The sequence below is a fragment of the Thamnophis sirtalis genome, unplaced genomic scaffold (assembly GCF_051295495.1).
Source record: "Thamnophis sirtalis isolate CommonGarterSnake01/CBP01778 unplaced genomic scaffold, rThaSir2_p1.2 scaffold_14, whole genome shotgun sequence".
Classification (NCBI taxonomy): domain Eukaryota; kingdom Metazoa; phylum Chordata; class Lepidosauria; order Squamata; family Natricidae; genus Thamnophis; species Thamnophis sirtalis.
This window is the reverse complement of record NW_028261394.1, coordinates 2,437,099-2,460,356: the sequence shown is the minus strand read 5'-3', so window position 1 is coordinate 2,460,356 and position 23,258 is coordinate 2,437,099. Positions and strand designations below refer to the sequence as shown.

General features: G+C 46.8%; 1 protein-coding gene across 7 annotated transcripts; it reads left to right on the top strand.

The window, feature by feature from the left end:
- The first annotated feature begins 926 nt into the window (after positions 1 to 926).
- Positions 927 to 20,332, top strand: TMEM184A (transmembrane protein 184A). Of its 7 annotated transcripts, none has more exons than XM_087728644.1 (11): positions 932 to 1,006; positions 1,140 to 1,184; positions 1,389 to 1,424; positions 10,097 to 10,354; positions 12,964 to 13,129; positions 14,586 to 14,676; positions 15,407 to 15,482; positions 17,104 to 17,195; positions 17,296 to 17,465; positions 18,847 to 19,044; positions 19,261 to 20,332. In XM_087728644.1, exons 4-11 carry the CDS (start codon positions 10,097 to 10,099, stop codon positions 19,506 to 19,508), a joined length of 1,299 nt encoding a protein of 432 aa, XP_087584770.1. In that variant the 5' UTR covers positions 932 to 1,006; positions 1,140 to 1,184; positions 1,389 to 1,424; the 3' UTR covers positions 19,509 to 20,332. The 7 variants fall into 7 exon arrangements, with proteins under 7 accessions (XP_087584769.1, XP_087584771.1, XP_087584770.1 ...); XM_087728647.1 differs by having other exon boundaries at positions 1,389 to 1,433; positions 10,094 to 10,354; XM_087728643.1 differs by having other exon boundaries at positions 927 to 1,184; positions 10,094 to 10,354.
- The last annotated feature ends 2,926 nt before the right edge of the window (positions 20,333 to 23,258 follow it).

Sequence of the window (23,258 nt, the reverse complement as noted above, 5' to 3'; positions counted from 1 at the left end):
AGATTTGAACAGCCGAACTGCAGATAGCAGTCAGCTGAAGTAGCCTGCAGTGCTGCATTTAACCACTGCGCCACCTCGGCTCTATACAGAAGAGGGAGTCAAAGCTATTCTGCAAAAGCACCTGGGGTTAGAATAAGAAGCAATGGGGGAAACTAATCAAGGAGAGAAGCAACTTAGAACTAAGGAGAAATTTCCGGACAGTCAGAACAATTAATCAGTGGAACAACTTGCCTCCAGAAGTTGGGAATGCTCCAACACTGGAAGTTTTTAAGAAGATGTTGGATAGCCATTTGTCTGAAGTGGTGTAGGGTTTCCTGCCTAAGCAGGGGGTTGGACTAGAAGACCTCCGAGGTCCCTTCCAACTCTATTATTCCATTATTGTGCAAAGCACCTGAGGCCAGGACAAAAAGCAATGGGGGAAACTAATCAAGGAGAGAAGCAACTTAGAACTAAGGAGAAATTTTCTGGACAGTGAGAACAATTAATAAGTAGAACAGAAGTTGCCTCCAGAAGTTGTGAATGCCCCAACACTGGACGTTTTTAAGAAGATGTTGGATAGCCATTTGTCTGAAGTGGTGTAGGGTTTCCTGCCTAAGCAGGGGGTTGGACTAGAAGACCTCCAAGGCCCCTTCCAACTCTTATCCTGAGCACAAACTCCCGCTTGCCGACGAGATGGGTTGGATCCATGCGTGGGGGAAGCTCTCCAAGCGCCCGTGCCTGCTTAGCGCGGAGCCACGGAGCGCAGATTCAGCAGGCGAGCGGCGCGCAAATCCCCCCCCCGCCCTGGCCAGAGATCACTTGGCACGAGTCCCGGTGCCCAGAGGAGGGAGCGGGGGCGGTAAAGGTGAGCCTGGCCGCCTCCCGCCACACTGAGCTGGGCAGGGAGCGGGAAGAGGAGGAGTCTCCGGGGAAGGTGCTGCCGGGCAGCCGGCTGAGAAAGCGCGAGGAAGCGGCCGGGAAGGCGCGCCAGGTGAGACAGCCGCTTCCTGGGCCGGAGAGCGGACAGGTAGGCAAGGGGGCGGCCGGGCGGAGGAGGGAGAGAAGTTGGCGTCGCCAGGCGCTCCGGCCCGAGGAAAGCACGGAACTCGCGCAAACTCGCAGGCTGCCCTTCTCAGCGCAAATATCGGGGTCTCCTCCAGGGGAGAAGAGGAATCGGCGGGCGCAACTTTCGGGATGCCGGGCAGGTGAGTTCCAGGCTTGGTTTGGGACCGGGACGAGCCGGGGGTCGGTGGAGGGAGCGAAGCCGTGAAACGGGGTGAAGTTGGCGGCGGGTTGGCTCAGAGCCTTAAATCGATTTTTTTTATCGGTCTGGGAGCAACCGCGTAGGAAGGGGAAGGGTAAATTCCCCCACCCGGAGGAGACTCACACGAGCCCTCTCTGCTTTTCAGAACCACGAAGGTAAACCGCGCTCCCCCAGGACCGAGGTAAGGCAGGTCTGTGTGGGCCGGTTTTCCAAGGTTTGAAAGTTTGAATGGGCCTTTTTATTTTTCGTTTGGTTGGTTTATTTCCAGAGGGTACGCGTTGACTGTGAAGGGAACCGAGTCTTCTTAACAGGGAGGACAGAATGAGGTTGTTTGAAAAAGTACTGTACACTCTTTAAGGGAGAGAAGAGAAGAGAAGAGAAGAGAAGAGAGAGAGAGAGAGAGAGAGAGAGAGAGAGAGAGAGAGAGAGAGAGAGAGAGAGAGAGGAGAGAGAGAGAGAGAGAGAGAGAGAGAGAGAGAGAGAGAGAGAGAGAGAGAGAGAGAGAGAGAGAATATGGTAGGTAGGTAGGTAGGTAGGTAGGTAGGTAGGTAGGTAGGTAGGTAGGTAGGTAGGTAGGTAGGTAGGTGGGTGGGTGGTGGGTGGATGGGTGTGAGAGATAGATTGAGAGAGAGTAGATAGATAGATAGATAGATAGATAGATAGATAGATAGATAGATAGATAGATAGATAGATAGATGATACATGGGTCGGTGGGTGAGTGGGTGTGAGAAATAGATATGAGAGAGAGAGAGAGGGAGGGAGGGAGGGAGGATATATATAGATATAGAATAGATATATAGAATAGATTAGAATAGAATGATAGATATATAGATAGATATAGACAGACAGGCAGATGATACATGGGTGAGTGGGTGGGTGTGAGAGATAGATGAGAGAGAGAGAGGGGGGGGATATAGGATATATATAGATATAGAATAGATATATAGAATAGAATAGAATAGAATAGAATAGAATAGAATAGAATAGAATAGAAAGAGGTAGGTAGGTAGGTAGGTAGGTAGGTAGGTAGGTAGGTAGGTAGGTAGGTAGATAGATAGATAGATAGATAGATAGATAGATAGATAGATAGATAGATAGATAGATAGATAGATAGATAGATAGATAGATAGATAGATAGATAGATAGATAGATAGATAGATAGATAGATAGAAAGAAAGAAAGAAAGAAAGGTATACATGTACAGATAAAAAGAGCATAATGGAGCCTCACCAATGTGGAAATGTTGCAAAGATGATATTTGTGTTTTAAAAAATGGAGGGGAAAACTGTTTAATAAAAAACATTTAAATAAAATAAAATGCCCCAAGATTTAAAAAAAAATCTGATGTTGAGGACCCTGCCCATGTTTTTACAATGAAAGAATGGCCTACGGAATGAATTTATCAGCAGATCAGACCGAAAGATAAAAATACGGTAATCCCACAGTCTGTCTTCACACAATAGAGTTTGAGTAAAGTCAATTCCTCAGAGTTTGATAAGGAACATCCCAAACAAGGACTGGGGATTATGATGGCATTAAACTGAAGCCCAATATTCTGAACTCAGACTTTTGATTCTGTGGCCCCTGGACACCAGAGCAAATATTTAGATTAAGTGATGTGTCTCCACCTCTGCATTCTTGTACATTTAATTTAATTCTGATACGGTCAAATGGGGGGAAAAGGGTATTCGTTGCTTTGAAGTTCCATGGAAAAAGTTTGGAAAATTAAAATCAAAGAGAAAATTTCATACACTTTCGGCTGCCCTTACCGAAGCGTAAATCCAATGGGAACTGATAGCAGTTACTTCTGTGCAAAGGTGATGCTGGAGATCGTGTTGCAAAGTCTCCTTATCTGTATGGCTCTCTGTGTTGAGATTAGAATTATTATGGTGGTGTTTTTTTTTCATTTTAGCCAGCCTGATTTGCCCATTTTTCTCCTTGCAATCCTAACACTCTAAAATATCTTAGAATTTTGTTTGTTTGTATCAAACACTTATTATTTTTACAAATAACTCAAGGTAGCAAACATATCAAACACTTCCTCCTCCTATTATCCCCATAACAACCACTCTGTGAGGTGGATTGGCCCAGAGAGAGAGAGAGAGAGAGAGAGAGAGAGAGAGAGAGAGGGAGGGAGGGAGGGAGGGAGGGAGGGAGGGAGGGAGGGAGGGAGGGACTGGCCCAAAGTCACCCAGCCGGCTTTCATGCCTAAGAGCAGGACTAGAACTCATTGTCTCCTGGTGATCGATCTAAGGTTATCTCCCCAGCTTCATTGCTTAAGGCAGGACTAGAACTCACCGTCTCCTGGTGATTGGTCTAAGGTCATCTAGCCTGCTTCATTGCCTAAGGGCAGGTGCGATGTAACCATCCTCTGCTACCAAATGTGATGTTCCCGTGGTTCGTCCATGAGGCCAATGTGGAGAAAAGACACGGACACGATCTTTCTCGGGATGGAGCGACCCAGATTGGGGGTCTGAGAGCCCCTTTTATTGAAATAGGACAAAGGCAGGAGGAGCAATCAGCAATCAGCATGTGATTAAAGACAGCCTGTAAAAGTACAATTTCTAATCTACTGCTCAGGGAAGTTCTGTCTATATATGGTCAAATCCTGGAGTCATTGGTAAGGCACATCTAGAGTGAACTGTCAGGATGTTACGTTATGCACTATCAGGATATCAGGATGTTATGGAGTACTATCAGGATGTTCCGTTCTTTAGGAGTTTGTTTTTTCCTGTGTGGTTCAGCGTGGCTCTGCATGCCCCGTTATGCTCTGGGCCATGGGTGACCACTACGCCTACACAAGGAATTATATTACAACAGGCAGGACTAGAACTCACCATCTCCTGGTGATTGAACTAAGGTCATCTAGCTGGCTTCATTGCCTAAGGGCAGGAACTAGGACTCAGCATCTCCTGGTGATTGAACTAAGGTTATCTCACTGGCTTCATTGCTTAAGGCAGGACTAGAACTCACTGTCTCCTGGTGATTGGTCTAAGGTCATCTCACCGGCTTCATTGCTTAAGGCAGGACTAGAACTCACCGTCTCCTGGTGATTGGTCCTAAGGTCATCTAGCTGGCTTCATTGCCTAAGGGCAGGAACTAGGACTCACCCTCTCCTGGTATCTAAGATGTGAAATACAGATTCCTAGCAACAGTCCCTGCAAATTATCTTGTTGTGCTGATGTTGATTCAAGCCAACCACAGGACCCATTTGAGCCAACCGGAAGGAGGGATCTTATGGCAGCCTCCAGGAATCTGTGTCTGTGTGTGTGTGTATGTGTGAGAAGGGTCCCAAGAGGCCAGTCCCCTTGCCTCCTCCACCTCCCCCCCCCACAACATAAAACCCTTGAAGTGTTTGCTTGCTGCTGATTAAGCAAGGAGGTGCTAAAAACCCCGTCCTGCCCCAGGCGCTTAAAGAAGCAAGTTGAGCTAAACTGGCTTGTTTAGCCAGTGAGCCACTAAGCTCAGCCCTTCGCTCCGAATAAACAGAGGCCCTGGGTGGGGCTCTGCCCCACCTGCTTTGCTCACGGGGGGGGGGGGGGGAGGAATCCAGCTGACAGTAGGTGAGAAGCGGCTGCTTGGTCTTCCAAGGCGCCCAGCGCAGCCTCTGCGGGCTCTGGTGCCGCGCACATCAGGAAAGCAACACGACAGGTTTGGTGGGCCCACAAGGGCCAAGGCGAGCAATGCACGCTCCCCAGAAATCCTTCCCCACCTTGGCACAGAAGGCGCGAATAACGTCCAGGATACAGGAAGTCCTCGGTTTACGGCCACAGCTGAGACCGTGGGTAAGCGAGGCGGTTGCGAACAAGGGTTGTGCTTAAGAAACATTACATTTCTTAAACTAGTACTGAATAAAAATGAACAAAGTTACTAATTGCTATCAAACTTAAAAGTGTTGGCCACAATGGAAATTTAATGGCGATATGAACAATTCATATTATTATTATTACAAGTGTTGGTACAACTGTTGTTACAGAAGTTAAATCGATAGGAAGGCAATGTAGAAGAATGGTGGAGCTACAGAGGGACTGCAGAAGGTTGTAAAACTATTTTATATTGTTATGTTTGTTTGTTTTTGTTTTGTTGTGTTTCCCCCTCTGTTTTTAAAGGTAAAATGTTTAATAAAACTTATTTTTTAAAGAAGAGAAGCAGCATTGCAGGGGAGTTTGGTAGAGGCTGTTTTGAGCTAGGCTGAATCTTGTCGGACCGTTTTTATTTTTATTTTTGGTCCTTCCAAAGTATCTCCGGAGATACAGTTGACCTGTTCAAGAATTGCTCGTGTTTCAAGCAGGCAAATTTGTTAAATTCTCTTTATCCAGTTGGGTTTTGTGGTCTGGGCTCCCTTAGGACCTCCTGCCACCCCAAAACTAGATTCAGGAGGAACAGCTAAGAATCCGTTTTAAGAGCAGAAAAGGCAGAGAATCTTCTGAGACTTTCAAAACTTTTCTTTTTTCCCACAGAAGCTTCCGACATTCTCCATCCACTTCTTCTAGCGCGGAGGGTTTATTTATTCTTTTAAAGTAGCTTTTGTCTCTTTCCTAGATGGTAGGCCTACTTTGTGCTCATGGAAAGCCAACAAGGAAGAAGGGAATACTATCCCTTGGCAAACTTCCTTTCCCTGCCTAGAAGTTTGACCTTCTTCGCAGGCTGGTTAATGTTTGATGTTGTGATAGTACCAACACGTACCTTACTCCGAAACTCCTTCCTTGGCTCCAGTGGTCAGAGAAGAGCCAAATGTTGACTGAACAGGACAACTGAGCCTGGGAAGGGCTCTGGTGGTCAGCTGGTGGCTGGAATAATCTGCATAACTTCATTGCATCGTCCAATGTTGTGGTTACTGGGGTTGAGCTCAAAGCTTCTGGCTGAGGAACTGCTCAACCAACCAATCAACCCACCCCACCCCACCCACCCATCAGCTGGAGTTGCTCCTCAGATCCTTGAATCTCTCTACCTTCCTCCCTCCTCCTAGGAGTAGGGAGAGATGTATTTTTAGGCTCTCGTGTACTTGTAAGCATAAGACCACGGGGGTGAGTAAGCGTGTGTCTTGCCCTGGAGTCTCCCAGAGGCTGAAAAGGGCATAAAGAGAGTGGAACCATAACAAAAGATTTGTGTGTCTGGAAAGCTCACAAGAGTGGCCATTTATCTGCTGGTTCTTTGGCTCGAAAAGAACTGAATCCATCAAACAGGTACCGGAACTTCTAAAAACTTCGGTTAATTGGCAAAGCCAAGGGATGAAGTCGTAACTTAGGGGAGGGTGTGTGTGTGGACATTTCAACAGGAAAGGTCTTCCTCTTTGCTTTCAAGGGTTGAAATGGTTAAGTTTTCTAGGCTCATCATTGCGTTGAAGCCAAATTAAACGTTGGGAATTCAATTTAAAAAAAAGAAAAAGACGTGGAAAGAATAAAAAGGATGTTTAGCCGAGATGGCAAAAATGAACTGTTTTAATTGGAGAAAATCTATCTGCGTTTGTTTTCTACCTGGAAATCACTTTGAAATTTGTGTGACATTAGGGAGATATAAAAAAGTCTTGTCTCTAGGATCTGCTGATTAATACATTGGCACGGAAATACTAAGGTTGTAAAAGCAAAAAGTTGAGGCTGTAATTTTTTGTACTTTACTGCACTGAAAAGTTGGAAGCCAATGCTTTTTTCTTTCCTCCCCTTTATCCTACATTTCTTTCTTTTTCCTCTTTCTTTTTCTTTTCTTTCTTTCTCTATCTTTCTCTTCATTTATATATTATGATAATCTTAATTAAGGAACTATGAAGAGATTTGAGTAGTGGTGATGTCACCAGGTTAAATAAATGGCCCCTTACGCAGTCATGGGCTGGCCCATCTTTATAGTATGTATTCAGACAGAAGCTGGACTAGGATGTTTTAATTGTTTCCTGCCTTGAGTGGAGAATGGGGAGCCTTTTGTTTTTTAAATCCTAGGATGAATAAATGAATCTTAACCAAAGCATTTCTTAATTACAGATATGCTGTAATTGGCTCCTAACTGCTTGATCTGTTCATCACTCTTACGCTGTAGGGAAATGGGCACCCTTTTTAATTAAAAAAAAGTTTGCCTTTGCCCCTTTATTAAAAATGTAATTATTTTTAATAGAAGCCCTTAAAATGGGGCAGGTGACTTAAAATAGTAGAAGCACTAGTGCGTCTCTTCAGAAAGAAGTTTGCCATCCTTGCAACAACAGGAAGAAATTCGGTTGCGGTTTTCCAAGGGGATATCATAGCGTAATGTCCTTTTCTTTCAAAAGACTTTTGTTTTAGTCACACGAAACTTTCCAGATTTATAGTGCAAGTCACTAGATGGGAGAAACATTATAATGGTGCAACTTTTTCTAGATTCTGTGCAAGATGGCAGCCTTAAAGCTCAAGCGATCCAGTTGCTTTGCTTACAGAATCGCTATAAAAAGCCATTCTATTCTAATGCTTCCCTAAAGTGAATGGTAGGGGCAGTTGACAATGGGAAAGCTTAGAAAAATTAGGACTGTTTGTTAGAGGGAGAAGGAGTGACACCTCGGGGCCGTCTTTGGGCTGAAAAAGCAGATGGCGTGGTCACCCTAATAAGCCTCTTGCGAAAAGATTTATTCAGATTTACAGAATGGAGGCTGATGTCATTTGGCCAGCTAAGATAGGGGGCAGAATTTAGTGTGGCTTAACTAAGCAAAGATTAATAAAATGGAGCAGTTGGTCTTTATCCTTAGTTTCTCGTCTGTCTTAAAGTTATTTTTGTAATGAATGCCTTTCTTGGGGGAAAAAGAAATGCAGTGCATGTGCATGTATGTCTTAATGCCTAGAATAGAAGGTGGGAGAGATATGGCTAGCTAACGTGACAACTCAGGGCTCTCTCTCCGAACACGCTCCCTAAAAATACAAGTATATTATTAGTTTGATGCTAGGAAAGAGAAGTCAGAATATCCCAGATGTACAAAACTCCACCCCCACTTAGTCCTGGAAGCTCGGACATATTATTTTGCTTGATTGGAGTTTGCAAACAAAAGCTTTGATTGGAGTTTGCAAACAAGGAGTTCCTGGCATTATGAAGAGAAATGGGAGGTGCAGAATCGAAAAGACCTTTGTGCTTCTAATAACCATTGGTTCATCCCAGTGTTTCTCAACCTTGGCCACTTGAAGATGTCCGGACTTCAACTCCCAGAATTCCCCAGCCAGCGAATGCTGGCTGGGGAATTCTGGGAGTTGAAGTCCGGACATCTTCAAGTGGCCAAGGTTGAGAAACACTGGTTTATCCTTTTGGGTTCTTTCAAGTAAAAAGAAAAAAGAAATTGTAGTTTCTATTCTGTCGAATAGAAACGAGGAAGAGGAGGTTTCCCTCCCCCCCACACCACCTTTTAACCTCAACAATTAGGAAATATAACAACGATTACTAAACTTTTGAGCAACACATGACTTTCTAATTTAAAATACAAGGTATACCGTTAATGTGACTGTCAAGGCTCTCCAACCAGTGGTGGGATTCAATTTTTTTTTTTTTACTACTGGTTCTCCTGGCACGGCTTGTTGGGCGTGGCAGGGGAAGGATACTACAAAATCCCCATTCCTTCCCGATCTGCTGGGACTCGGAAGGCAGAGAATAGATGGGGGCGTGGCCAGCCAGAGGTGGTATTTACCGGTTCTCCAAACTACTCAAAATTTCCGCTACCGGTTCTCCAGAACCGGTCAGAACCTGCTGGATTCCACCTCCGTCTGCAAGGTTTTGGTATACCCTTGTCCATGGCTCTTTAAAGCAGCTGCATCATCGGCAACTACAGTAGGCTGCGTGTAAAATATCTGCTGTGTTTTGCTCAGAGTATTAAAAGTAGGTGTGCAAAAAACCCTCTCCACAGTGAGAAAAACAGGAGTCTGTTCAAATAGGAGTGTTTCAGCTAAAGCAAATATAATCCTGCGCTTGCTAATCAGATGGGCAAAGTATTCTAACAAGGCAAAGAGGTCCGATTCTTCAAATCTTTGCCAGACATGGGTTGGGGTTTTTTTTGGATGATGGGATAATTTTAAGCTTCCAGCTGTTACTCCTGCAATCGTGAGGGCTATCCATTTCCGTAACTCAAAGCCAAGAAATTTGCAATATGTAGGAGGGTGACTGAAGTCACCTAGCATCTAGTTTGAGTAGGATTCCACTGGTTGGATGTGAATTGCAATTCTCCCTTGCTGGGGAAGTTTGCTTCTTGAATCTCCTTTGGACTGGCCTGCCCCCATAGACTAGTAGGGACACGGTGGCTAAGACGTTGAGCTTGTCAATCAGAAAATTCGGCAGTTCGAATCCCCGGCGCTGCTTAACGGAGTGAGGTCCCGTTATGTGTCCCAAGCTTCTGCCAACCTAGCAGTTCGAAAGCACGTGAAAAATGCAAGTAGAAAAATAGGAACCACCTTTGGTGGGAAGGGAACAGCGTTTCTGTGTGCCTTCGGCGTTGAGTCACGCCGGCCACGACCACAGAGAGGTCTTCGGACAGCGCTGGCTCTTTGGCTTTGAAACGGAGATAAGCACTGCCCCCTAGGGTCGGGAACAAATAGCACGTATGTAGGAGGGGAACCTTTACGTTACCCCATAGGCTGGAACTCCTTGGAGAAGGGAGAGGACACCAGCAGGTGGAGACAAAAGAGATGAAAAAGAGGATGCAGGAGATGAGCAGGCTGGGTAAAACACGTCATCCGTTTGGCGTTCTTGCGCAGCTACAAGAGCTCAGCTTCTGTTGTTGATCACCGTACGAGGATGTGATGAATAATCTGCTTCTCTTCAGCAGCTCACCTTGATCTTTCCTCCCAACCAGGGCAAGTTTTCCCCGTGCAACGCTCCTCCCTAACACACTCACCTTTGCTCCCTCGTCTCCAGCAGATGATGAACACCACGATACACGCCAACCGGTCTTCTCCCGCCCCGGAAAAGCTCCTGACCTCCGGCATGGTGGCTACTTCGTTCCATTTATTCTCTCCGCCGATGGTCTCCGGCCATTTAACCGTGGAGGACGGTTCCCACCTAAGGGCTGATCAGAACCACTCCCAGGAGACGCAGTCCCTCTTTTTGACCACATCCACGGCAAAAGCCATCTCGGGACTCTTCGTCTGGACGGCCCTGATCCTTACTTTCCACCAGGTGGGTGGTAGCGCTGCCTGGGCCTGCGGGGGACTCCCATCTTTCCAAGTGTAAGATGGGAGAGGGGGGTAGTCCACACGTGCAAGGCATCAACTCGGGGAAAGGTTGTCAAAAACTATGGCTGTTGGATCAGGGTATGTAGAGTCTTGCTTCCTGTACCATCAGATAAGGCTATTGGAGTAGAAGTCCTCTGTAGCTTCTAGTGGCCACGGAGGACTTGGATCGTGGTCTTGTTTCTATGTTAAGACGCTTAATTTAGTTTTGCTTAGAAAAGGAACGAGGAAAGTGTTTTCAGTTTGGAAAGAGTGCTCTGTCTTCCGTTGTTTTTGTGGCTTTTCATGTAGTCTTTTTTTCTGGGGATGGTGGGTGGAGTGAGGGGACAACATCATATCCTACAAGGTTTTTGACTTATCAAGTGAGGCAGCTCGGCCTTCTGAGTTTCAGAGGGTTTTCTCTGGAGATAAATCTTTATAGGCCTGCCAATATTAGCCTAGGACAGGGGTCGGCAACCTTAAACACTCAAAGAGCCATTTGGGTCTGTTGCCCACAGAAGAAAAAAAACACCGGGAGCCACAAAACCCTTCCTGTGCTGATTATTTCCTGAGCGGCCACAAAACTTAGCATATGTAGTTGAATTAAATGTTCTGTTTTCTTCTGAAGCTTTTCTTGTCTTGGATTTAACCATGGGTGGCCTTCCCGGTGGGGTTGAAAAGCTAAATAAATCAGGTGCCCAACCACATTGGCAGTTGGGATGCATATTTTGAGCAATAGGGAGCTGCAGCAGAGCGGTGGAAAGAGCCACATGCGGCTCCAGAGCCGCAGGTTGCTGACCCCTGGCCTAGGATATTCGGTTGCTTTTCAATTCTGATTATTTTATAGGAAAAATGATGGAAGTCGTGCCCATCACCCCACACCCCGGCAACATCTCACCCTCTTTTCATTGCTGGCTGCTTGTTCGCTTGTGGTTTCTACCCAGAGTGTGTCTCCTTTAGAAGGAGGAAGTTACATAACTCTCACTCTTAGCATTGCATCACCAACCATGCTGGCTGAAGCCTTTTCGGAAGGCCAGATTTCCCATGGCTGCTAAGAAGCCAGAAGGTTTGGGAAACCTGAAGCATCAGCTAATGCCAGGTTGTGTCTATGGAGGTTCTCAGTCCTCCAGGTCATGGTTGTCCCAAAGGGAGGCCCTTCAGACAGTCACTCACGCCCTTGTGACCTCAAGACTGAATTATTGTAATGCGCTCTACATGGGGCTGCCCTTGAAGAGTGTTCGAAGACTCCAATTAGTCCAGAACGCAGCCGCGCGAGCGATTGTGGGTGCACCAAGGTACACCCACGTCACACCTATCCTCCGCGAGCTGCACTGGCTGCCTATCAGTCTCCGAATCCGCTTCAAGGTGCTGGTCGCTACCTATAAAGCCCTACATGGCATCGGACCTGGGTACCTGAGAGACCGCCTCCTGCCGATTACCTCTCTCAGACCAATTAGATCGCACAGGTTGGGTCTCCTCCGGATTCCATCTGCCAGCCAATGTCGGCTGGCGACTCCCTGGGGGAGGGCCTTCTCTGTTGCAGCTCCGGCCCTCTGGAACGAGCTCCCTGTTGAGATCCGGACCCTTACTACCCTCCCGGCCTTCCGCAAAGCCACCAAGTCCTGGCTGTTCCAGCAGGCTGGGGGGAGCTGAGAAGCATCTGCCTCCACGGAAATTGTGAATGTTGGTTTTGTTTTTAATATGTTGTCTTTGTCTCGTTTCCCCCCTTTCCCTTGTCTTTTGTGAGCCGCCCGGAGTCCTCCGGGAGTGGGCGGCATACAAGACAAATAAATAAATAATTAAGGTGCTTTTTCAGGAGGCAACTGGACTTTCTGGTTTTCCCTTTAAAGATGTTTGGCTTCTCATCCAGGAAGCTTCTTCAGAACTTCTTCTTCAAGGTCTACAGAGATTCTCAGTCCTCCAGGTCACATCGGATATGAAGGTGGCTTCTTCAAGGGGCAACTGGATTTACTGGATTTTTTTTTAAAGACGCTTCGCTTCTCATCCAGGAAGCTTCTTCAGCTCTGCTTCAGAGCTCAAGAGCTGAAGAACTTTCTTGGACGAAAGCAAACACCTCTGAAGAGAAACCAGAAAATCCAGTTGCCTCTTGAAAAAGCACATTCGGGACTAACACCAGGTTGAAGGCCACACAAGCAGATACGTGTGGTGTTTGTGCAGATACATGTGGTGTTTGTGGTGTATGAGCCGAGGTGGCACAGTGGTTAAATGCAGCACTGCAGGCCACTTCAGCTGACTGTTATCTGCAGTTCAGCGGTTCTAATCTCACCGTTGACTCAAGGTTGACTCAGCCTTCCATCCTTCCGAGGTGGGTAAAATGAGGACTCAGATTGTTGTTGGGGGCAATATGCTGACTCTGTAAACCGCTTAGAGAGGGCTGAAAGCCCTATGAAGCGGTATATAAGTCTCACTGCTATTGTTTGTGTCCTCCAGCTCCCAAAACTCTTTTGGGTCTTCGGATGTGACAAATACAAGCAACCACATCATCATGAAACTAGCTACAGAACATTGATCCTTACTGGTTCCGTGTCTCTTCCCTTCTTTTCTCTCTTCCCTCAGATCTTCCTGCACCTGAAAAATTACACCATTCCCAACGAGCAGCGTTACATCATCCGGATTCTCTTCATCGTCCCCATTTATGCCTTCGATTCCTGGCTTAGCCTCCTGCTCATTGGCAGCCATCAGTACTATGTTTACTTCGACTCGGTGCGCGACTGCTACGAAGGTGAGGCTGGGATTCGTGGCTGTCCCTGGACAACACCCCAGGATAGGTGGGGCGTGGAGGCTGCTGCCACTCGGTCATAAAACTGGGCTGAAGGGTCCCAAGTTCAAAGGTGAAATTTCACGCAATCCTTCCAGAGCGCGGCCAGGAAGGGCAGCCTAATTTGTGGGGATTTAGACGTGCGTAGATTAAAGGCAGCCCTGTTAAAAGAAATTGTGACCAATTTCTGCCATCATGTTGAGTTCCGTGTATGTTTTGAGAGCCAGTTTGGTGTGGTTTAGAAACCAGGAGGCTGTGAGTTCTAGTTCCACCTAAGATATGAAGCCAGCTGGGTGACTTGGGGCCAATCAGTAGGACACAAGTGAGTTCTAGTCCTGCCTTAGACATGAAAGCCAGCTGGGTGACTTTGGGCCAGTCCCTCTCTCAGCTGAGACACCTTAAGATTTGTTGCAGGAAAAAGAGGGAGGATGATTATATATATATATATATATATTGCTGTCCTGAGTTACTTGCCAAGTAACAAAAGTGGGATGAACATCTATTGGCTATTGATGCTGCCTCCCAAGGACAGTCCAGACATTCCACCTCCTAGCCTGGGGGGTGAAATTATACACCCCTCAGAGAGGGCCCACAATTTGGGTGTCCTCCTGGACCTGCAGCTGACGTTAGAACACCATCTGTCAGCTATGACCAGGGGGGCTTTTGCCCAGGTTCGCCTGGTGCACCAGTTGCGGCCCTACCTGGACCGGGAGGCACTTCGAATGGTCACTCACGCCCTCGTCACCTCAAGACTGGATTACTGTGACGCGCTCTACATGGGGCTGCCCCTGAAGAGTGTTCGAAGACTGCAGTTGGTCCAGAATGCAGCCGCGCGAGCGATACTGGGTGTACCTAGATACACCCATGTTACACCCATCCTCCGCGAGCTGCACTAGCTCCCCATTGGTCTCCGAACGCGCTTCAAGGTGCTAGTCATTACTTTTAAAGCCCTACATGGTTTAGGACCCGGCTACCTGAGAGACCGCCTCCTGCCACATACCTCCCAACGACCAACAAGATCGCACAGGTTGGGCCTCCTCCGGGTGCCGTCGACCGGACAATGCCGGCTGGTGACTCCCCGGGGGAGGGCCTTCTCTGTAGCTGCACCGGCCCTGTGGAACGATCTACCCGTAGAGATCCGGACCCTTCCCACTCTCCCGGCCTTCCGTAAAGCCACCAAGACCTGGCTGTTCCGGCAGGCCTGGGGCTGTTGATTGATATCCAGCCCCACCTACACTGAATGGATGATGTGCAATTTTAACCATGTATCTTTATTTTTAAATTTTTAAATGCTTTTTTATCTGTCTGTAAGCCGCCCAGAGTCCCTAGGGAGTGGGCGGCATACAAATTTTTATTAAATTGGAAATTGGAAATCTAATTAAATAATCTCTCTCTCTCCCTTTTCGGTGCGTGTGTGCAGCATTTGTGATTTACAGCTTCCTGAGCCTCTGCTTTGAATACCTTGGAGGAGAAAGTACCATCATGGCGGAAATCCGAGGGAAGCCCATTGTGTAAGTTGACCATCGCAAACATATCTCTAGCTCTTGAGAGCCGAGGTGGCGCAGTGGTTAAATGCAGCACTGCAGGCCACTTCAGCTGACTGCTATCTGCAGTTCAGCGGTTCAAATCTCACCGGCTCAGGGTTGACTCAGCCTTCCATCCTTCCGAGGTGGGTAAAAATGAGGACCCGGATTGTTGTTGGGGGCGATATGCTGACTCTGTAAACCGCTTAGAGAGGGCTGAAAGCCCTATGAAGCGGTATATAAGTCTAACTGCTATTGCTATCTTGCTTACAGTTGGCATTATTTCACACCCAGCATAGAGCCTTAAGGTCCCACGCTTGGGCTGATGTATGTCTCCGCTTTTTCTTAGTTCTAGAAATATACTTTTTTTATTTTCCATTTTCATAACATATAATCACATGTATACTATTACATAGCCAATATCCTATTGTATTAAGTAGTAATTACATCAGTTCCTCTTGTCATCAATGCCCAGAAAGATAAAAACCCATTATTAGCTCTTCTGCTCTCCATACACCTCTTTCTTCTGCCTCTCTTCTACCTCCTTTCTTCCCTCCATCATCCTTTTCTACTTCCCCTTCCTTTCTCCTTCTCCTCTCTCTTCATTCCACTCCTCCTTATCCTCATCTTCCCCCCTTACCCTCTCTCCTATCCCTCTCTTCCTATCTTTCTTCTCTCCTCTGTTTCCCACTCTCTCATTCACTTCGCTTTTTCTTAGTTCTAGTTGTCTCTACGGGACCTGCTGTCTACGAGGAATCTCTTACTCCATTGGATTTCTTCGGTTCTGCAAGCAGGTGAGTAACATCTCATACATGATCGGTTCTCTGTCATCCATGGTGCTTCCAAGGGAGCCATTGCCTTCATTTATCCCCCCCCCCCCCCCGCAAAACTTGTCTCAATTTCAGTTCATTTTTCCCAGGAAAAGTTTTTGCAGGTTCCTGTTTTGTGTTGTGTGAAATATTTGCATTTCTCCTGCCTTTATAGGTGTTGTCAACCTTTTTATACCTACCGCCCACTTTTGTATCTCTGTTAGTAGTAAAAAAAATTAACCGCCTACCGGTTCCACAGTGATTTATAAAGTAGGGAAGTAAGTTTACTTTATAAAATTTATAAAGCAGAGTTACAGCAAACGCCTACCGCCCACCATGAAAGCTGGAACGCCCACTAGTGGGCGGTAGGGACCAGGTTCACTACCACTGGTGTAGAGGGAAATTGGCAGGCTGTTGTGGCCCGCCAGCAGCCAGCAGAGCTGGCAGCAGATTCAGGCGGTGAGAAGGTTGGGGAGGAAGATGGGCCAGTCCTGGAGTCTGGGGAAGGCTCCGATGAGGGCTCTGTGTCGGAGGCAGAGAGGGGGCCAGGGCCGTATGCCAGTTATTAGCTGCCTTCAGAGTCAGACATCAGTGAGGCAGAAGAACAGCTGGAGCCTGTTCCCAGTGTGCGCATGCGCAGAGTGGCCAGCTGAAGGGAACAGTTAAAGAACAGGGGTCGACTTGGGAGTAAGGCCACAGATGGACAATGAATGGCCCCTCCCAGAGAAAATAAAAGAGGAGCGAAAGGGGAGTGGAGTTTGCAGGAGACCATTAGTTTGGGTTCGTGACTCTCTGAGGCTCCTTGCCAAATTTTGCAGATATCAACCTGGCAGCTCTCCAAGCCAGACGAGGTCTATGACAGTAAATCCTCCTTTGAAAGACTTTGCTGGATGTGAATGAGCAGAATTCACAGTCAATTAATAAACAGGGTATTTGTTGGGACAAGGAGTTTGCTTCTGGCTCTCGGGAAGCCTCGGTCAGAACAGTGACAGTCGTTGCCCAAAGACGCTCAGACTTTGGAGATGGGATCTTAGCAGGGAGAATCTGTTGCTTTCCTGGAAAGCTGGACGCCCACCAGCTTTCATCACTCCTACTGACAGCCATGGGTGATGGGGGCATTTGTGGAGGATCTCAGATTGCCCATCCTAGATTGGAACCCAAAACGTGAAGTCTGGATTAAGGGATTAGGTGACGACAGGGGCACAGAAGCTGGGTGGTTTCAATGGAGCCGTTTCTTGGCTTCCTCGGTTCCACCACAAAACCGCGCTCGACTAAACCGCGCTCGACGAAACCGCGTCGCTGATGTCATCAACAGGGCGACAACAACGCGGAGACAGAAGCACGCTGTAAACACTAAACCTAAAATTAACCCCTAAACCTAAACCTAACCCCCCTAAACCTAACCCTAATCCTAAACCTAACCCTAAAGCTAACCCTAAACCTAACCCTTACCTTAACTTGAATCGGCTTGCTTTCAAAGCGCTATTTAAAGCGCCCTTCTTTCTCCGCGCTGGCTGTTGTCGTCCTGTTGATGACCTCAGCGACGCGGTTTAATCGGGCGCGGCTTAGTCGAGCGCGGTTTTGACGGGTCACGGCTTCCTCCTAGGCCACCCTGCAGTTCTGCATCATCAAACCGGTCATGGCCATCCTCACCATCGTTCTCCAAGCGTTTGGGAAGTACCACGACGGCGATTTCAAGTGAGAATGGAGGGGATGGGGAGGAAGAAGGGGAAACAGGCTTGGGCAGGGAATGCTTTCTAATGAGGAATTCTCCCTCTGTCAATGCTCTGCTCCCCAGCATCCACAGTGGCTACCTCTACATCACCATCATCTACAACTTCTCGGTCAGCCTGGCCCTCTACGCCCTCTTCCTTTTCTACTTCGCCACCATGGATCTCCTGAGGCCTTTTGAGCCAGTCCTGAAGTTTCTCACCATCAAGGCGGTCATCTTCCTCTCCTTTTGGCAAGGCGAGACGCTCTACTTCCTGTCTCGGGTGGAGAGGGCGGAAGTCCTGGAATAGGAGACCTCAGTTTTCTATTAACCCTTTCACTCTCCTGGTCTCTCCCAATCCAGTCCTTCTCAAATCTTAGCCATTGTTTCAGAGAGGTGGACTCTTGGAATCCCCCAGCAATTCTGGGAGTTGAAGTCCACCCATTCTTAACACGGCTAAGGTTGAGAAACACGGCTCTGTCAATTTAATGTGTTTGGGCTATCATTCCACAGGGGAGAGAGACAAGATGATCCCTTCCACGGTTGAAGGGAAAAAGCAAAGTTGAGGAAATCTAACTCCCTCTAGCTGGTATTTCAGTTGAGGGAGCTAATTCATTGGTAGTGATGCAGATGGTCCAGGTGAGCTCCAAATTTTGAAAGACTCACACCTGCAGGACAACAAAGCCTTGAGAAGTCTCCATCCCTTGGGAAATAAACATTACATGGAGTATCAGCTTGCAAGAAATGTTAGCTAGTTCTAGGAGGACTCTCTTTGTGGATCCTTCCCACTCCCAAAGTAGAAGAAAACGGTTCACCGACAAAAGTGCGCCCGACGAAACCACGGTGGCAAAACCGCGAGTTCTAAACCACGCCGAGGAATGAGCGCTGAAGCGCGCCGACAACAGCGCGTCGACAGAAGCGCGCTCTAACCCTAACCCTTATCTTAACTTACATTGCGCTTCTGTCGGCGCGCTGTTGTCGGCGGGTTGATGACGTCACAGTTTTAGCGCCGCGGTTTTGTCGTGCGCGCATTTGTCGGGTCACGGAGGAAAACTAGGTTGGAGCCAGCCCTGTATGTAGATGTTGCTCGTGGCACGACAAAACCGCGGTCCACTAAAGCGCGCCCGATTAAAGCGCGTACCTGACGTCATCAGCAGCGCGACAAATACGACCGCGGAGATTTTAAAAAGCGATTTTAAAGCAAGCCGATTCACCTAAAGGTAAGGGTTAGGTTTAGGTTAAGGGTTAGGGTTAGGGTTACGTTAAGCGTTAGGGTTAGGTTAAGGGTTAGGATTAGGTTTAGGGTTAGGTTTGGGGGGGTTAAGGTAAGGTTTTCGCTTTAATTTTAAGTTTACCGCTCACAGCGTGATGTTTTCGTCGCGCTGTGATGACGTCAGGTACGCGCTTTTGTCGAGCGCGCTTTAGTCTACCGTGGTTTTGTGGTGGAACCGATGTTGCTAGTGTGTTTTGTCAATTTGTCTGTATTTTTTTAAAAAAAGAACCTCGGTGGAATCTTGTAATTTTGAGGAATTCTGGTATGGGACAATGACGTAGGTTTCTTCAGACATTTTCCTGGACCTGTGGGAAATGCACTTGTGAATCCTGGCTCATGTTTCGCAACCGTTTCTCTTTTTTCAGGGATGCTCCTGGCTATCTTGGAGAAATGTGGGGTCATCCCAGAAGTTCAGATCATTGACGGGAAGGCGGTGGGAGCTGGCACGGTTGCGGCTGGCTACCAGAACTTCATCATCTGTATTGAAATGCTGTTCGCTTCCATTGCTCTCCGTCACGCTTTTACCTGCCAGGTGTACCGAGAGAAAAAGGAAAGCGCCACAGGTAACTTGACTCAAGGAAACTAGTTATACATAAAGTAGGCAGGATGTGCTGGATGTGAAGGAGCAGAATTCACAGTCAATTATTAAAAGGTTTTTTTTGTCGGGACAAGGAGTTTGCTTCAGGCTCTCGGGGAGCCTCGGTCAGAACAGTTGGCATGCTTGAAGGGGGAAAAAATAAGCCTGCTTGTCCATTGATTCTCTTCCCTTTTTCTTCTAGCGGGCCTGGCCCCATTGCAAAGCATTTCCAGCGGGCTGAAGGAAACGATGAGCCCTCAAGATATCGTCCAAGACGCCATCCACAATTTCTCCCCGACTTACCAACAATACACGCAGCAATCCATGCAGGAGACGGAAGGGGGGCTCGGACAGAACGGCCACACGAGTCCTCCGGCGGAGGCCTCGCAGAGTAAGAAGACGAAGAGTCTCGAGAAACGGATGCTCATCGTCTCCGATGACGAGCTGTGAAGAGGCGCCTGGAAGGAAGGAGAGTTCGTGGATTCGAGAGGGCTTCCCGCCTCGCTCCAACCCGGATCAGATGGCCTTGTTGAACGAAGCAACCGAGGCGTCTCGTTCTTGTTCTCAATGACCTATTGAGGGAAGCCCCCCTTCCCCAGACATAGGGTCAACCTTCCTAAATACAGCCAGATCTGCCCTTCTTATTTGTTGTGGCGGGTGGCAAAAACTCCCGGGAGTTTTTTGAGGCACTGGTTGTTGGTCCTGGGGCAGCCTGAGGGGCCACACAGAATTTCTCGAGGGACGCAACTCCTCCCATTCCCAATGCATGGCGATAATACTGATTATTGGCAGAGAAGGGACAAGGCAATGTAAGAAATGGACGAAAATTGGATGAAACCAACATTTTCATTCAAAGAATTGCAGCTGCATCCCATTGAAAGCGGATTCCCATTGTCCTCCTTTTTAAAAAAAAATGTTTTGTGGATCCAATCCATCGGGATTGGGAATCAATAGCTCCGAACCCTGGAGAAATAAAAGCACAATTTTTCTTCTTTCCAACGTAAGGTGCTGCAACAGGGTGAGGAATTATAGTCCCAGATTCCTTTGTGAAGTTGCACGGAGGCTGTTGAAGTTTCTGATCCTAGGACGCACCTTGGATGTCAGAGGAATTGTGACCTCATCTTGGAAAAAAGAGGCATTGCATTACATTGAAAGTGTGAATGTACTTCTTTCTATCTGGAGGATCCCGAGGGATGGCTATGAATCGCGTGTCAATCTGTACATTTCAAAAAAAAATGTGTAAATTATAAAAACATTTGTAATACTTTTTCCCACTGCTGTCTAACGCCGACAAATTTACTTTTGAGAGAATTCCAAGAGTCAGAAAGTGCACTGATTCGGTGGTCATTTGGGATGAATCTGGGATGGCCTATGGTTACTCACTGGTGCTGGAGTTCAAGTGGTCTCCAACCTTGGCAACTTTAAGAGTTGTGGACTTCAACTCCCAGAGTTCCTCAGCCGGCTGAGGAACTCTGGGAGTTGAAGTCCACAGGTCTTAAAGTTGCCAAGGTTGGAGACCACTGCTGTAGTTCATAGTTGAAAACAAGGGAAGTAGCACACCATTGATATAAGGGAGAGGATTTTTATGGCTTGCCAAACGCAAAATAGCAATGAAAAACTTTGGTCTGTGCAGTGCAGCTCCTATTTATACTTCAGCCTTCTTGATGTCAGGAATGTTATGTTTCTCTCGTCTTCTCCAACCTTGAGATTTGTTTGGCAATTTGTGGCTGCCTTCAAAACTTCAGACAGACAGCAAGTGTTCTACTTCACTTCTGCAAATGGTTGTCCGGATGTTGACCAGAGTTTGATAATTACTCTATATGATATTTTATTTTTTTATTGGCAGATACAGTAATGTGACACTCATTTCTTCCTGAAAAATTATTTTAAAATCCAGAGAGGGTGTAAACCCACTGCTAGATTTGGGCAACCTTAAGGAGGTGTGGACTTCAACTCCCAGAATCCCCTTGCTACCATGACGTTCACTCATCATAAAGAACCGAGGTGGCGCAATGGTTAGAGTGCAGTACTGCAGGCTACTTCAGCTGACTGCTATCTGCAGTTCAGCGGTTCAAATCTCACCGGCTCAAGGTTGACTCAGCCTTCCATCCTTCCGAGGTGGGTGAAATGAGGACCCGGATTGTTGTTGGGGGCGATACGCTGACTCTGTAAACCGCTTAGAGAGGGCTGAAAGCCCTATGAAGCGGTATATAAGTCTAACTGCTATTGCTATAAAGCAGGTTGGCTGGGAAATGCTGGGAATTGGAGTCCTCTTAAAATCTGCCAAGTTAGAAAAAAAGAACCACTGTATTAGATCAGCGGTCTCCAAACCTGAAAACTTCGCGGGCTATACTGTCTGAGGAATTCTGGGAGCTGAGGACAACAAGTCTTAAAAGTTGCCAAGTTTGGAAACCCCCGTAATAGACAAAAGCTTTGAAATACTAGTACTACTATTAATAATAATAATAAATTGAACTTATATGCCCCCTGACTATCAAAGACTCTGATCACAGACAAGATCCATTCTGAAACCAGAAGATGCTTTATTGGAAAGGTTACCAAAAAGCCACAACGGTTGCAGCTTCAAATTTACAGCAATAAATTAACATTGGGAGGGGGGGACAGAAGAGGGTATCAAATGAAAATGGATTGGACACACACAGACGGACGGACAGACATCACAGGCCTCGTGGGACAGGCACCCACATTACTTGATATGTCAATAATTTATTTCATCATAAAAAAAAGCGCAACACAAAAATAAATACCGAAAGAAAATTTTAAGTTTGCAGAAACCACAGAGTGGAACGGTCTCGGGATGAAAGCTTTTGGATCTGAGCTGCAAAAATCCAGAGGAGGGGAAAAAAAGAGAGATAAATAAAACTCTTTTTCTGCCATCCATTTTTTTTAAAAAAGTATAATTTTATGATGCAAGGAGAGAGATGCTAGGTCAATCAACGGCAACAAAAACATGCTAAATTTCCAAAGCATGTAGTAACAGAGAGAGAGAGAGAGAGAGAGAGAGAGGAAGGGAGGGAGGGAAAGAGAGAGAGAGAGAGAGAGAGAGAGAGAGAGAGAGAGAGAGAAAAGAGGGGTGCTAGAGGAAAGAAAGCCATCTTACAAGAAAGCTTCTTTGCTTAAAATAAATTTCTCTGATTTTTCTATGGACGAGTCCTTTGGTTTTCACATACACCATTAAGATGCAATCCCTTATTTGACTTGACAGAGGCGCTGCCCAATTTCAAATCAACTCTGGGCAGCTTTGCAACTTAAAGCCAAAAAAATAAAAATAAAAATTACAATTAGAATAAAAACAGGGAATTCCCTCTGTTAGGGAGAGTCAATCTGTTGTGTGCTGTGCATTTTTGGTATCCAAAACGCATCCTTCCAGGCTGAGGGGTAAGCAAAGATAATCAGCTTTCAATTATCCAAGGATGATCACGTGTCTTGTGTGACAAGAGGCTGAACCAACCCAAGAATTTTCAGCCGTATCATCCATGGGAGAGAGATTCTTTTCTTTAAAAAAAATAATAATCTCTACTTATATACATATATAAAAAAACTTAACGTCTAAGAGAAGTGCCAAGCGTTATTTGCATGTAATATGCTAGTTTATGGTACGCCAGGACAGTGTTTCTCAACCTTGGCAACTTGAAGATGTCCGGACTTCAATTCCCAGAATTCCCCAGCCAGCATTCGCTGGCTGGGGAATTCTGGGAGTTGAAGTCCGGACATCTTCAAGTTGCCAAGGTTGAGAAACACTGCGCCAGGAAGCTTCTCTTTATCCCCACCACATTTGCATCGTTTAAATCAGGGTTTTTCAAATTCGGCTGCTTTAAGATGGGCGGGAATTCAACTCCCAGAATCCCCTAGCATAGCATGGCTGGAATTCAACTCCCAGAATCCCCCAGCATAGCATGGCTGATTGGGGGATTCTGGGGGTTGAAGTCCCTCCCCATCTTAAAGCGGTCAACTTTGAAAAAAAAACGCTAATTTGAAGCCACAGTATGCTGGTCTTCCCAGTAGCGGGATTCCCTCACCCCCACCCCAAAAAAACTTCCCAGGGATTTAAGAAGTGGAAGCTGATCGAAAATGGCATTTTAAACAAAAAGAAAGAAAAAAAGAAAAATGTGCATGTGTAACAGGCAGCAGTGGTTTTGCACACAACGCGGAGCTGTGTTTCTTTTCCAAAGCTTTGTG